Genomic DNA, 14,594 nt, shown 5'->3' on the forward strand with positions numbered 1-14,594 from the left:
TCTGCTGGAACTTCGAGTGATAAGATCCGAATGAACGCTATGCAGTTCAAGTCAGTACAACTGCATCTCGAAGGCCAATAAATTGCTGCAACACTTTCTTTGTTTTTTAATTCAAAGTTTAATGAAACAGATATTTATCACAGTTTATACCGACTGACTTAATATAACTTTTATTTCAGGTTCCTTTGATTATATTAATTCCGGTTAATTTCTATGGAGGTTTCATGTTGGTTTTTCCTCAAATTACGCTTCTAAAAATATATCTATATATTGTAGACGTGCTGTATATAGCTTAACTATCTTAGCGAATATCCCAAACAAAATCGATTATCATCTTATATGTTTCTTTTTCTTTGAGGTAACTGCGTTTTCGAGGATGTAAACTAGTTTTAGCTTACGTTAAGCTCTCTATGATGATACAAAACGGCACATATTTTACACTAAAGGTTTACTATAGTATGCTAAGCTTCAATGCGGTATCAGTATCCTAGCTACTCGCTTAATTTTACGTCAAACATGGCATTTTTTCCTTCTTATCAGTAGTCTTCTCATCCATAATGCATCGTTCAGAGCAGCATCTCTTTTTAGGAAAATGTATTTGGTATGTACAAATAAACGTATCTCAAATCAAATTCCTAAAGCGCAGGCAACAGCATAAAAATCTAAAAAAAAAAGTTGTTTTTGCTTCTCTAATAGGAGCCATTTCAGTAATCATAACAGCAGTATCTTAGTCTTCTCTTTTTTTTGTAACACAATAATTATGTTATAAAAATAGTATGTAATATAATTACGTATAATTATTTTATATAGCGTTTTCTTATGTAGGTTTTCGGTCTTTTGTCTGGCGCAGTCACCCATTTCGGTTGTATTGGTATATTCATAAATTATCGGTATTTTACATCATGGCGGCCATTATACAATAAAATATATTTACGGTCGGTTCCATAAAAATAATTCGGCCAACTGATGACGTTGTTTCCCTATTACAAATGTACAGCCAGATATTATTGTCACAGATAGATTAAGAGGTATTTCACTCAAAAGTTACAGGGTTTTTCCCGCTAAGTTAGCGGATTTGTATTTTTGGCGCCAGAATCGGGCCGACCCTTTCGGCACTGTTGACTGATCCAATCGGCGATAAAAATCGTCTGCTCGAGACCGAACTCAGCATCACAACAATAGCCGCCGCAACCAGCGCCGACTAGCCGCTTGCCCATTGGCCCATCAGTCGGCGTAAGGAGACTGCAGTAGGTGGTGGCTTCGAGCAGACGCGTGCGTTTTGTGAGCTACCACGGTTGTCTTTGGTCGTGTTTTCTAACTAATTTGTGCGTGTTTTTGTGTCGTTTGTGCTGCGTCGTCGACGAAGGTGGTTCACGGCAAAGGAATGAGTGCCGAGGAAGAACCCATGGATGTGGGGGAACGTGCTGAAGCGAGTCCGGAACAGCCGGCATCGGAAAAGGTATGATAATGGCTTGAGGGGGATGGACGCCTTGCTCAGTCGGGCTTCATTGGAGCTCCGTATGAGTGTGTATACGGTCTATGACCAACAGCCATTGTATCCAGCATCGGCTGGTCAGTTGTGTTGCGAACGCCGGTTGCGAGGCTTACCCGCTCTGATGCTCCATACAGCGTTTTCCGGACTGCACAAATCGCTAATAATAACAGCTGGAATGTACACCTTTGTCAGTACTCTTGGTCGATCGTGAGCTCGACTTACATCGAGAGAGAGGCTTGCTTTCTGTACAGGCTATCCGTTGGCGGGAACGAACAAGGGAAAGGGGCTAAAGTCATAATGTGTCATAAGCCTCTGCTGGGCAAACCTCATCTGCAGACCTCGTGTGATCAACGTCTATGTTCTAAAAAAGAAACGAATAAATAATTTAACTCCGGCTACTCTGTCGTTCGTCGTCATATCAATTTCCGGAACTTCCTGCACTTTATTGTAAAAAGTGAATGGAAAAGCGACCTCTGAGACAGTAGATGACTGCTTTTTAAGGACTTTTTAAGATTCTGACTCATTTGAATGAACTTTACATTAATTTGTTTCGTTCTTGTTATGCAATACTTCTGCTACTAAAATTCCATATCAACTCTCGAAGCGCGAATTCTTCTGACATTTGATTTGTAAGAGCCGGGCGAGTTTTGCTGTCACTTTTGTTCCCCCTGATTTCGTAATGTTTAAATCAAGGCAAATAACCACTATTATTTTTGGAACATATATTACTTTATATATTTATATAAAGTTTTAGAAACATTAAAAATTTCAAGAGATTTTTGAGTGGGTTCTTCGTCGTCTTCTATCGTCGCTTTCTTTCATATCCAATGTTATGGACGCATAGGAATAGCTCTGTTGTGCACTAAGTTGACAAGATTTTCACTTATATGCTTCTGAGGTAAAAAAAACAGTTCCTTTTTAAATGCAAGATATCAGAAAATCCAAGCTTGCAATTTCTTGCATATCAGTGGAAACAGACTTTGTCATCCAGTCAAAAACAATATGAACGTTACGATCCATGACAACTACTATAACTCTGTCGTTTACATAAAATCAACACAAAAAGCACAACTATTATTTTTAACGGAAGACAAGTCAAATTATTTTTGATAACTCGAGATCGTTGTACCGAGATGTAATGCCTATATTAGAAACCTTTAGAAAAGTATTATTAGTGTTATCTTTTAAAGTTGAATCTTGTTTTTAAAGAACATGTCTATAAAGAGAACCTTCAGCTATAAAAATTGTTTCAGTCAATAACTAGTAAGCAGAATCGAGATTTATTTTTCAAATAATATAACTAAAAAGTGGATCTATGGCTGCTGGTTTTTTTTTAGTCGGGCGAAGATGGTGGTGACGTTGAGGAAAGCCAGGAGAATACTAAGGATGAGGACGAGGCTGAAGGTGTAGATGAAGATGTAGGGGATACACGACCTTCTCTCGAGAAACTAACTCCACCACCAATCAGCTCCCTCAAGGATCTCAAAAAGGATTCGGCCGAATTCAACCAACGCGTTGAGAAAGATCGCAGTAACCGGTACGTGTACGGTGAAACGTTCTTGACATGTCAGTTTACATGTACTCAAAAGCCAAAATACATGAAAGGTTCTGGTAGTTAGCGAAATGAAAGAATTATAAGAGTTGAAAAAATTTATCTGTGTTATTTGTTATTTAATTTGTATTATGTTTATGTTTACCATTTACAGATTCGATTATCTTCTTCAACAAACGGAGATTTTTTCTCATTTTATGCAGAACTCGCAGTCGGGCAATAAAACTGCCAGTGGAAAGCCCAAAGGCAGGCCCAGAAAGACTCCAAAAGCACCTGAGGGAGAGTAAGTTAACCTTTGGCTCTTCCTTCTCTAAATGAAATAATTTTAAGCAAATAACATTGCACATGTGTTATACTGATACTTTCTTTCTCAAATACCGTTTTATCACGGTTGGTGAACGAATAAATCGTTTAGCAGTCGATTAGTTCAGATCTGTACTCTGTCATGTAACCAAAAGAACGTATACATTGTTTAGATGATCTTACGCCGTCCATGATTCCTTCTCTACAGCCATCGTCATCGTATGACGGAACAAGAAGAGGACGAAGAGCTTTTGGCTACGTCGAATGCCCAGGAGCCTTCATTTGTGCGATTCGACGAGAGCCCCAAATACATCACTGGCGGAGAGCTAAGAGATTATCAAATTCGTGGACTCAACTGGATGATTTCCCTTTATGAGAATGGTAAGTGCATCATTTGTTTACTCACTTATGTTCACTGCCAGAGTAGGCAAGCATCTTAAGTAGCACCTCATAGTCGAAGACTTTACTAGCTTGCTAATAGTAGTTAACTAAAAAGTGATTAAAGGGTTTTACTTGTTGCTCTCGCATTATGGTATTGGATGTACAGTCATTATGTTAAGTAGTGTTCTGTCTGGCGGATTTTAGCCCAAATATGTTGTTTTTAAAAAAAACTACATGGTTACTTGGAACCAGAAACATATGGATTCTATTTCGCTTTATTTGCGCAGGTATTAATGGTATCCTAGCCGATGAAATGGGTCTCGGAAAAACACTCCAGACAATCTCGCTGCTGGGTTACATGAAACATTTCCGTAATATTAACGGACCACATATGGTACTGGTTCCTAAGTCGACATTAGCTAACTGGGAGGCGGAATTCGCTCGTTGGTGTCCATCTTTACGTACTGTTATTCTGATCGGTGATCAGGAATCACGTAACACACTTATCCGTGATGTTATGATGGCCGAGAAATGGGACGTTCTTATCACCACCTATGAAATGGTTATTCGTGAGAAAGGCGTCCTTAAAAAGTTCAACTGGAGCTACCTCGTTATTGACGAGGCTCACCGTATCAAGAATGAAAAAAGCAAACTTTCGGAAATCGTGCGTGAATTCAAGACAACAAATCGTCTCCTGCTAACCGGTACTCCTTTGCAGAACAATCTGCATGAACTGTGGGCCTTGCTTAATTTTCTGCTGCCTGATGTGTTCAACTCATCCGAAGATTTTGACTCATGGTTCAGTACCAATTCCGTGTTCGGCGATCAAACCCTAGTAGAACGACTCCATGCTGTGCTACGACCTTTTCTTCTACGTCGTTTGAAAAGCGAAGTCGAAAAACGTTTACCACCAAAGAAGGAGGTGAAAATCTACGTTGGCTTGAGTAAAATGCAACGCGAATGGTATACAAAATGTCTCATGAAAGATATCGATATCGTGAACGGCGCCGGCAAAGTGGACAAGATGCGTTTGCTTAACATCCTCATGCAGCTGCGGAAATGTTGCAACCATCCGTACTTGTTCGATGGAGCAGAGCCCGGACCGCCTTTTACGACTGACGAACACCTGGTTCGTATTTACTTCATTTTGCGTTATGCCATTTCTTTTATACATGTAGAATTTGTTACTCAAAGGAAGCATATGAAACACCTACATTTCACGTCAATCATGCTGCACTATTTTAGTACTGAGTGTTTTTTTTTCAAATAAAGTGCTCCCCAACGCAAATGCTTAATGTTAAGTCCTGTAATTAATGAGAGAGTTTATAAGGTATTATCAATAAATTAAAGGAGGGGGAGGGGAAGGAACGTTTTCTTCTACAAATGGTGCAGCGCGCCGTGTTTTTTTTATTTAGATCGATATTTTTATAATGTTCGTTTGAAATCGAGCGAAAGAAGGTCGTTCGGCAGGAGTCACGTCGTCTTGGCCGATACTCCGCTCGTACATCAATATGGTGTGTGCCGACTCTGCGGCAACTGGCACTCATCGAAGGAATTTTACGATGGGTGTGCGATAGCATACTGACATTTCCATGTATTTTGAAAAATGTTTCAATATTTACTATAACCTAAGTCATCAGCTTTATTAGTAACAATAACTTTATTACGTAATTAAAAATAATTTATTGTTAAATACGTAATTGTTAATTAATCTTACATCTTTGTTTTGCCCTTTTTTCTACATAGGTGTACAACTGCGGTAAGATGGTTGTACTGGACAAACTTCTGCCCCGTCTAAAGGAGCAGGGTAGCCGCGTATTGATTTTCGCCCAGATGACGCGTATGTTGGACATCTTAGAGGATTACTGCTTCTGGCGCAATTGGCAGTACTGCAGGTTGGACGGACAAACCCCACATGAAGAGCGTACAAAGTCAATTAATGATTACAACGCGCCAAACAGTGAAAAATTCGTATTCATGTTGTCAACCCGTGCAGGTGGTCTAGGTATCAATCTGTATACCGCCGACATTGTCATCTTGTACGACTCTGATTGGAATCCACAAGCCGATTTGCAAGCTATGGATCGAGCCCATCGTATCGGTCAACTGAAGCCAGTCAAGGTATTTCGATTCGTCACTGAAAACACGATCGAGGAGCGTATTGTCGAAAAGGCCGAAGTCAAGCTTCGTCTAGATAAGATGGTCATCCAACAAGGCCGTCTCGTTGACAATACAAATAAGCTTGGCAAAGACGAAATGATGAGTATGATTCGTCATGGTGCCGATCATATCTTTGCTTCTAAAGAAAGCGAAATTACGGACGAAGATATTGATGCTATCTTGTTGAAAGCTGAAAAGAAGACCGAAGAAGAAAACAAGAGGTACGAGCAGATGGGTGAAAGTTCATTGCGTAATTTCACCATGGACACTTCTGAAGGTAAACAATATTCTGTATACAACTTTGAAGGTGAAGACTTCCGTGAGAAAGGAAAGAACGCTGGGCTCAATTGGATCGAACCACCGAAACGGGAGCGACGCGCTAATTATCAGGTAGACGCATATTTCCGTGAGGCACTGAGGGTATCTGAACCCAAAGCACCAAAAGCTCCTCGACCACCAAAGCAACCGAATGTTCAGGATTTCCAATTCTTTCCACCACGGCTATTCGAACTGCTTGACAAAGAAATTTATCACTTCCGTAAAACCATCGACTACAAAGTGGCGAAGAATCCTGATTTGGGTGCGGATGCGCGCCGGGCTCAGCAGGAAGAACAGGCAAAAATTGATGAGGCCGAGCCATTAACTGAAGAGGAAGTGGCCGAGAAGGAACGCCTTCTTACCGAAGGATTCACCAATTGGAGCCGAAGGGATTTCAATCAATTCGTTAAGGCAAATGAAAAATTCGGCCGAGAGGACATCGAAAGCATCTCACGCGATGTCGAGGGTAAAACACCAGAAGAGGTTGTCGAATATTCCCAGGTCTTCTGGGATCGCTGCCAAGAATTACAGGTAAGTGATACCCATCGATATTAAAGATTTAGCGTTTAAGGACCTTGTCACGTGAATCAGTCACTATATAACTAAGATCGTAAGTTTTTGACATTATCCTCCTATCTAACATACTCTCGCATAAATTGATTTCTGGTATAATCTTATAGGATATTGAGAAGATTATGGCGCAAATAGAGAAGGGCGAGGCTCGTATCCAGCGTCGAGCAGGTATTAAACGAGCTCTCGATTCGAAAATGTCTCGCTATCGCGCGCCGTTCCACCAGTTGCGCATTGCTTACGGCTCAAACAAGGGCAAGAACTACACCGAGGAAGAAGATCGTTTCCTGGTTTGCATGATACATAAGCTGGGTTTCGATCGGACGGACAACGTCTATGACGAACTCCGAGCCGCGGTGCGTCAAGCGCCACAATTCCGTTTCGACTGGTTCATCAAGAGTCGTACGGCTACTGAACTCCAGCGACGGTGCAACACGTTAATTACATTGATCGAACGTGAAAACCAGGAACTAGAGGAAAAGGAGAAGAACGAAGGAGGCAAGAAGCGGGATAACTCGAGCAAGGGCAGGCCATCGAATGGCACAACTAACCAGGGTGGACAAGGCACCCCCAAGCCACAGAAAAGGTCAAGCGGCGCCGTTGGATCCACAGACTCGAAGTCGAAGAAACCTCGAAACAAATGAGTAAGCTTGAAAACAAACGGCATGAGGCACGTTAAAACCGTAGTTTGCAACGTTTGAAGCCATTTTCCACCGCAAGCTCGAGCGGACCGCTATATAGGGCTGTGACGGATGAACTCGGCGAAGCGATGTGGCGTGGAGAAAAGCAGCAGAACTAGAAAACTTTTTTGTTTACTTTTCACCCATGGAACTGAATTTGACTGATTGATAATCATGTAGTTTAGGTTCTGCTCGCGTAAATTACATTGTGACATTCTTCCTAATATATATATATATATATATATATATATATATATATATATATATATTGCTTCTACTGTAAATAGATGACAATAGTACATGAAAAAAATGATGTAGTCTTAACGACAGATAGCCACTGATAAAGAAAGATAAAGAGCGGCGAAATAAAGTAAAAAAGAGCTACAGGTTCAAGAGCACAACTGCTGGGCATTGTAACCGCTGTGGCTAGCCAGCTGCCGTTAGAAAACACATAAGTGGAGTGTAAGCGGTAAAGCGCGCAGCTAAAAAAAAGCTTTACCGTACTTCGTGTTCACGATCTGCCGTTAAGTGTGTGCAGAGGAATAAAATGCCTCTACCTGAAGTGAAACGTAGAAAATGAGGATAAACGATAATAAGTGAACTTACGACGTTTAGGTAGCTGTAATGGTGCACGTACTCATGCACTAGGAGATCATATAAGCTATAAATAATACTAACTATTATAACAATTGTAGAACATAATTATAAATTATCTTTATTTTAATGAAGATATCTGTTTATTCAGCGACGAGCCTTGAATATTAATGTCAAGTAATCCGTTCGTTCGAATCGACTCAGCGCCTTCGTTTCTCAAAAACTGAAAATGGATGAAAGTCAAAAGTGCAACAGTTTACGCAATGTATGGCCATACAAGCATCGATCCCAAACAAATTCGAATGATATTCCGAATGCCGATAGCATGAGGCCTAATTAAATTTTCCAGTTTATTTAGCTCGACGCTATTATGCATTCGTAGTGTTCACTTTTGTTTCAAATTTCTAGTAAAAATTAAGTACGAGGAAAAGGATTAAATTTTGCTACTTCGTTTAGACCCATCTGGCATGAATTGCTATCTATAATAATACGAGATCCGAATTTAAGGCTTTTTAAGATTGCTGTGTTTGAAAATAGGTTATTTTTTTTTAATGATGATCTGGCATCACAATACACATCAAAACGATCTATAATAGTATATATTGTACATATGCATTGCTTCTTGAGATCCAGCGTTTTTGTCATTAAGATCCACTCCCGCATTCACAATTGACCTCTGTTAAAATTTAAGAACATCAGGAAATGCGACGTTGTTGGATACACTTAGGTAATAATGTCTGGCCTTGGACGACATTTACACCAGGGAATATACTGATACTAATATGATAATAAAATTTGTCAGTTTCGTCACAAAAAACTTTTTTCACTTGGATTCTGGGAGTTGTTGTTTCGCACTTTGCAGCTTTAGTGAGAGGGAGCATCCGTTAGATGGACTTATGAAGTAATTTGTTTTCGGTTACCAGTAAATAAACAAAGACGAATAGAAATCATTTAGAGGAAGTCTGCAGCATACGCTATTATAGGTGCAGAGAAAACTGCCAAGTCAAGTTTTTCATTAGCTTAGGGCTTATCAATAAAGAATAATTAGTAGATGTATTGGCTGTAAAGTTGCGAAGTGTCATAGAGAGAGGTCACTATCTTGGACACTTAACTTCATATATTTTTATGGATAACGCACATCACCAATAGTTTCACGGTGGGGGATTAGCTTTATAAATGCGTAATTTGTGAGAAATACACATCTTGGGATCCAGTGAATATTTAATTTCACTGGTGAGAAATGCAAATAATATTTTTCATTTGCCTAACCTATCAAATATCAAGGTTTGTAAACAGGATGTTTTGCAAAATGCAGTGAAGTGTTTCATGGAATGCGGTTGTTTCTAAGTTTAGTTATTAAAAAAGCATATGTATCAGATGGAAGAATGCAACATTAAATATGTTACATTAGTTGAGCAAGGACTCAAGTAAATTCATTTTCATTTTAATTAATTAATTAACATTTCAGTTAAACTACTAAAAGTTTGAAGTAAGCTGCATATAAAACGATGTATTTTTTTAAAATAATCGCTAACGCCTCTTCAGAGATTCTAGAAGGTTTAATCACGTAATTAATGAGAGCACAGGAATTATTAGGTAAAAAGGAAGAAAAGTACCGTACTATATATATAGTTAATTTACATGTGCCATATGCAACAGCATTTAATTTAAACGAAATGAAGGAACGCTATCGATTAAATTCTGCTTTTCCACTTCTACGCCAACCTAGCCAAATTAGTGTTTCAAGATAATTTTTTTAGTTAAAACGCAGTTTCCTTATGATGGCAAACAATATCCGGCCACAGCTCAGTAGCCGAAGTGATAACCAACTGACAAATGTATCTAGTGGCACCTAGCACTGCGTTAGCCTTACATCACTAACTGTCGCCAACAAAACGAAAAACAACGTGAACAACGTTTGACTCATCAGTAATGTTGCACCTTCTGGATGTGATGGAAAAGGTAATTAAATAATTGGCACAAATCGACTCAAGAACGATCAAGCAGCAATAATTGTCTCAGCAACCGCTGTTATCCTACAGCGCCTCATCGACGTGCATTGGAAACCCAATTGGTGGAACACATCCGAGCACATTTGCACACAGATCCACCGCTGAAGGCGACCTGGCTAATCAGCTACCCAAAGACGAAGAAAATTTTGGTAGCATCGGCAGCATTAAAGAAAGTAAAAAAACACGATCTACTAATCTTCGACAGCAGCAGTGGCAGCTAATCAAGTTCCAACGTCATCAACTCTGCCGTTAGCCTCAACCGTGTTACATCGCCTAAAACCTCTGCCGTCATTGCATAACATCAGTGTTATTAAGGAGAAGGGGTTCCGACGTTATTTGCATGGAGCATATATCCGAGTTTTTATTGTAAGGGTCATATTATTACTGCCGGTGATCATTGTTATTTCCACCATGTGGATTGTTGATCTTAGTAGACAAATATGGTCGATGATTACGTATACCTTGGAGGAGAAAAGCCAAACAAATGTAGGGCGTCACTTACAGTCCTCATTAATGTATTAAGCATAAGGATCTGTCGTATCAAATTATTTGTCATCGCAATCTATCGTCTCCTATTGAATCGATCAACGGTAATAACGATGATTAAGTATTTGACGTGATTAATAGTGTGGACACTCACATATTGTGAAGTCTGTTGACGTTTTTGTGTGGGATTAACTGGGAATATAAAGCTGAAGTTAAGCGTGCGGTTTTGGATAAAAGCGAACTGCATAAGAGTAATATGATGAATGACCTTTGACTAGTGTACTTGTGGTTTCCTATAGAAGCAATATTATCTTTCGAATAGTATCGTGTGTGGTTCTCGTATGTAGCTCTAAAATATTGAGTTGATATGAATAATACTAGCAATGATTTGGCTAGTTCTTTTTAGATTTGATTAATTTTCTTTTTTCCTAGTGCTAGCAAATGAAAGCTGTGAGATTTTACTAGAAAGAAGAATTACTTTAGGAAAGAATTTTTTTTTATGATAGTGTTACAGGCAAGAGGACGATAACAAGTACTAATTTAAAAAATCCTACAAGCTGCGAACTTTTTTAAGTGGCACAGATTGTACGGTACCTGCCTCGAAAAGGAACTATCGCTCGCTACTTGAAGATACTACCTTTGGTATCTTTTTCTCATGCTCCGAAAGCAAACTTCGACGATAACTGTCACATTATATACTAATATAATGCAATGAACCCTACTGATGGACCAACAGCATTCAACTGTTACCACTAACACCGCATCGTTAATGTCAAAGTCATGATTTTCGTAGAAAAGATTTTGGAAACATGTTTTCGTCAGGATCTGCAAAAGGTCGCGCTCGACGATCGGACGCTTCTTCTGCATTTAATTATAAAACTACTTGAATAGTGGGAATGCTTTGCACTAAAAAACACGAGTAATAAGCAAAATGAGGGTGGCCATTTATTGCACAAGAAAAAGTTCGATGGTTCATAATCGAGTCACGCAGTATCGTGGCACTTCATGGCACGAAAACTCAAGACTAGCACATGACTTTGCCCGAATCATTGGCTTGACCGAACGCTATTGCAAGGAGCCGAGCCTGGAGAGTACTACTATTTCTAAGAATTACAGAAGTGTGTTATGTATCTAGCCGCTGAAGAGACTTCGTGTAAATAAGTATTGTACTGACTTTTAGAATAGGAAAAATCAGATGACGAATGACTTAAAACGAAGGTATTTATAGAAAGACAGGTTATAAAGTATTTATTTGTAACGAAAATTAGATTAAGAAAAAACACGTCAAAAACAATACAAACATTTTACATATTTCTTCGAAGGTCAGTACGGTAAATATAACACTCTTGATTAATAGTTTTGGCGAGCGATATGAATCTACCTAGTCGATCTGGATCTTTTACTGGTGTATTAAATAGTGTTTTATTATGACAAAATCTTACATTTGTCATTTGCACGTAACATTTTTATGAATGGATTATAGTCCCATAATTCTATTATTTATGCAAGCTTTATTTTACTTAGCTGCTTTTCTTTCGAAAAATTTGCTCTTAATCCTTTGCTCTTCCTGTCTGTCAGCTCAAGTCGAATTCTGCAGATAGCAAAAATTTATAGTGGATTACTTATTGAGGGTAAGATTATTTAAACCTGCGAGCAAATGTCAAGGTCATGCCAAAGGATAGATAATGCAGGTCAGCAACACCAGAAATTATAGAAAATCGACAAATCAAGCCAAGGTCAGACGATCTCGTAATAGATAGGCAGAATAACTCTCGGGTTCTAGGTACATTCCTGTTACGTGGGCGTACATAAATACTTGAAAAAACGTAGAGCATATCTGGATGTAAAAATTCTATGTATGCGTATATGTAAATGTATTCTACATGTCAATAGATAATAATACATTACACTGAAAGAAACTATTGGAAATTATTTTGGTATGTCAATAAAATGTGAAATAAGTATAAATGCCATATGCTTTTCTTAAGGACTTCTTGAAAAAAAACTATGGCTCTTCTCTATAGCTATTTGAGCCAATTCGCTTACATGATCAAGCTGGAATTGCAACATTTGTTTAGCTAGCAGAGTGAAGTGATCTTCTCATAACAGATCATCACCGTCAGTAATACGTGACGCGACATTAGTCTTGCGGCACCGATGGTGGCCAACAGGGCCGAAGACACTATGGCTCGGTTCTCAATTTCGTGTCGGAGATGCATTGTACATAGTTCAGCGCGGTTAATTAGATTAGACAAAACAAGTCAGTCGCAACACGATTGAGATGGCTCATCTCACCACCAGGAGGAGAGTTTTAAGATATCAGAATAAATCACCTTCCCGCGCCGAGGAAACGCCTAGCATCAACGTCTGGTTCTGAGCAGTTAGCAAATATCTTGTAGACTTTCACCAATGACTTTTGGAAATACAAGTACATTAAGCAACTCGTGCGCCTTACTATTCGATTCAATTGATTCGCTAAACTGGTCATTTGAAGACAAAGGTAATTCTAGTAGCATCGACAGTGCCAGCAGCATCGAGAGGATAATTGCGACAGACAAACCCGCTGGACATACTACAACGGAGAGCGGGCTTAGGTCCGGTCTGGCAGCACTTCTTGTTAAAACGTCTTGTCAAAAATAGAGCGTGTCGCCACTATTCACCATGTGCGCGGATCCGAACCTTAGTTATTTTAGTCAGTGTTGATTATCATTGCATTGGCGGTAGCGGAAGCTATGACGAGACAGACGCTCGTAGAAACTGTGTTTACATTAACACGAAAGAGCACGACTTCAAGTAGAACTAGAAAACCGCAAATGGCGCGGACTCATGACACACTGACCAGGGGGTAGTTCTTCATTGTCGGAGAAAAGATTGGTACCTCGAGCCGAGAAGTAAGTAAGGTTGAAATTTAATCATAAAAGGAAATCAATGGACGTCGATGAAGCTGCTTACTGGGAAAAACGAAACTCCTGTCGAAGTTAACCCTGCTTTCACAATTCGGGCGAAGGTCGTCTGTTTGTCTGCGGACTATGCGATGTTACAGATGCTTATTATTACTGTACATGTTACTGTTCGTTCTACACCGTCATTAGTAATGATACTATTGTTTTGTGTATATATTTGTTTTCGTCTATATGCTGCAGAAGTTATATAATAATAGCATAATGTTTGTAATAACAAACCTTAAGTATCCATTTTCTTCCCGCATGTGCTTCTTTTATTTGAGACGTTCGTGTAAGGAGGCGGGTGGTTAGAATTTCTAGTACTGGTTTTCATGTTATATAGGCTGCAGGGCTACCTGCATATATTATACGTAAGTCGCTCGAGTTGCTGTAGATACAAAATACCGCTATAGATGCAGCAGCATGGTATCAATTGTAGTCCTAAAGACTACCGTACAGTACCGTAGTAACATCTTTGCGCGTTTAAAAGCACATCGAGATAGCCGAGATTTGAGAGCAACTGTAGATGTCTATTGTCCGTTACACACCGAAAGGGGCTAGCCGCTAAAAGCAGTGCTCATCGGCCTAAGTAGTGAACGAAAGGTATCGTATATTAAAGTTAGTCGCATTGGTTACAACGCTATCAAGATTATTTTTTTGGTTGATTGGTATGTTTTTGTATTTAGCAAAATTTCAGAAAACCGTGGAAAGAAAGCACTTTGTACATGTTGTACATCATTAATCATAGGTGCTCAAGCACACTCTTTTTCTGGAGATAACTTGGAAATATCTGGAAATATCTAATTCCACACCAGAATATACCATGACCGAATATCGGTGAGCATGATAAGTATTGCCTTTGGATATAAAGCAAGGCATAGTGCTATCTCCTAGGTTTCGTTCCTGGTGTGTTGTCCAGTTAATGACAAACGTTTAACAAGAAACCTGATTTTGAGTAATAATACGTTCGAGTCGCCATCTCGTCGTTTCCTAGGCGAAGTGATCATGCCTCGAGGGTCTACTTGCGTCAATCAATGAACGAACGTCGAAACCAAGCGCACGTCAATATAGACTGGATTACTTTTTAGAATGAAGAATTTC

At 39.3% G+C, this 14,594-nt stretch overlaps 1 protein-coding gene across 1 annotated transcript; it reads left to right on the forward strand.

Moving 5' to 3' along the window:
• Positions 1 to 1,195: 1,195 nt before the first annotated feature.
• Positions 1,196 to 8,870, forward strand: Iswi (nucleosome-remodeling ATPase imitation SWI). Its single transcript, XM_022850537.2, has 7 exons — positions 1,196 to 1,459; positions 2,833 to 3,032; positions 3,202 to 3,330; positions 3,559 to 3,731; positions 4,019 to 4,860; positions 5,478 to 6,740; positions 6,890 to 8,870. The coding sequence occupies exons 1-7, from the start codon at positions 1,385 to 1,387 to the stop codon at positions 7,421 to 7,423; spliced, it is 3,216 nt and encodes a 1,071-aa protein (XP_022706272.1). The 5' UTR covers positions 1,196 to 1,384; the 3' UTR covers positions 7,424 to 8,870.
• Positions 8,871 to 14,594: the final 5,724 nt, after the last annotated feature.

Source organism: Varroa jacobsoni, unplaced genomic scaffold (assembly GCF_002532875.2).
Source record: "Varroa jacobsoni isolate VJ856 unplaced genomic scaffold, vjacob_1.0 scaffold_1468, whole genome shotgun sequence".
NCBI lineage: Eukaryota > Metazoa > Arthropoda > Arachnida > Mesostigmata > Varroidae > Varroa > Varroa jacobsoni.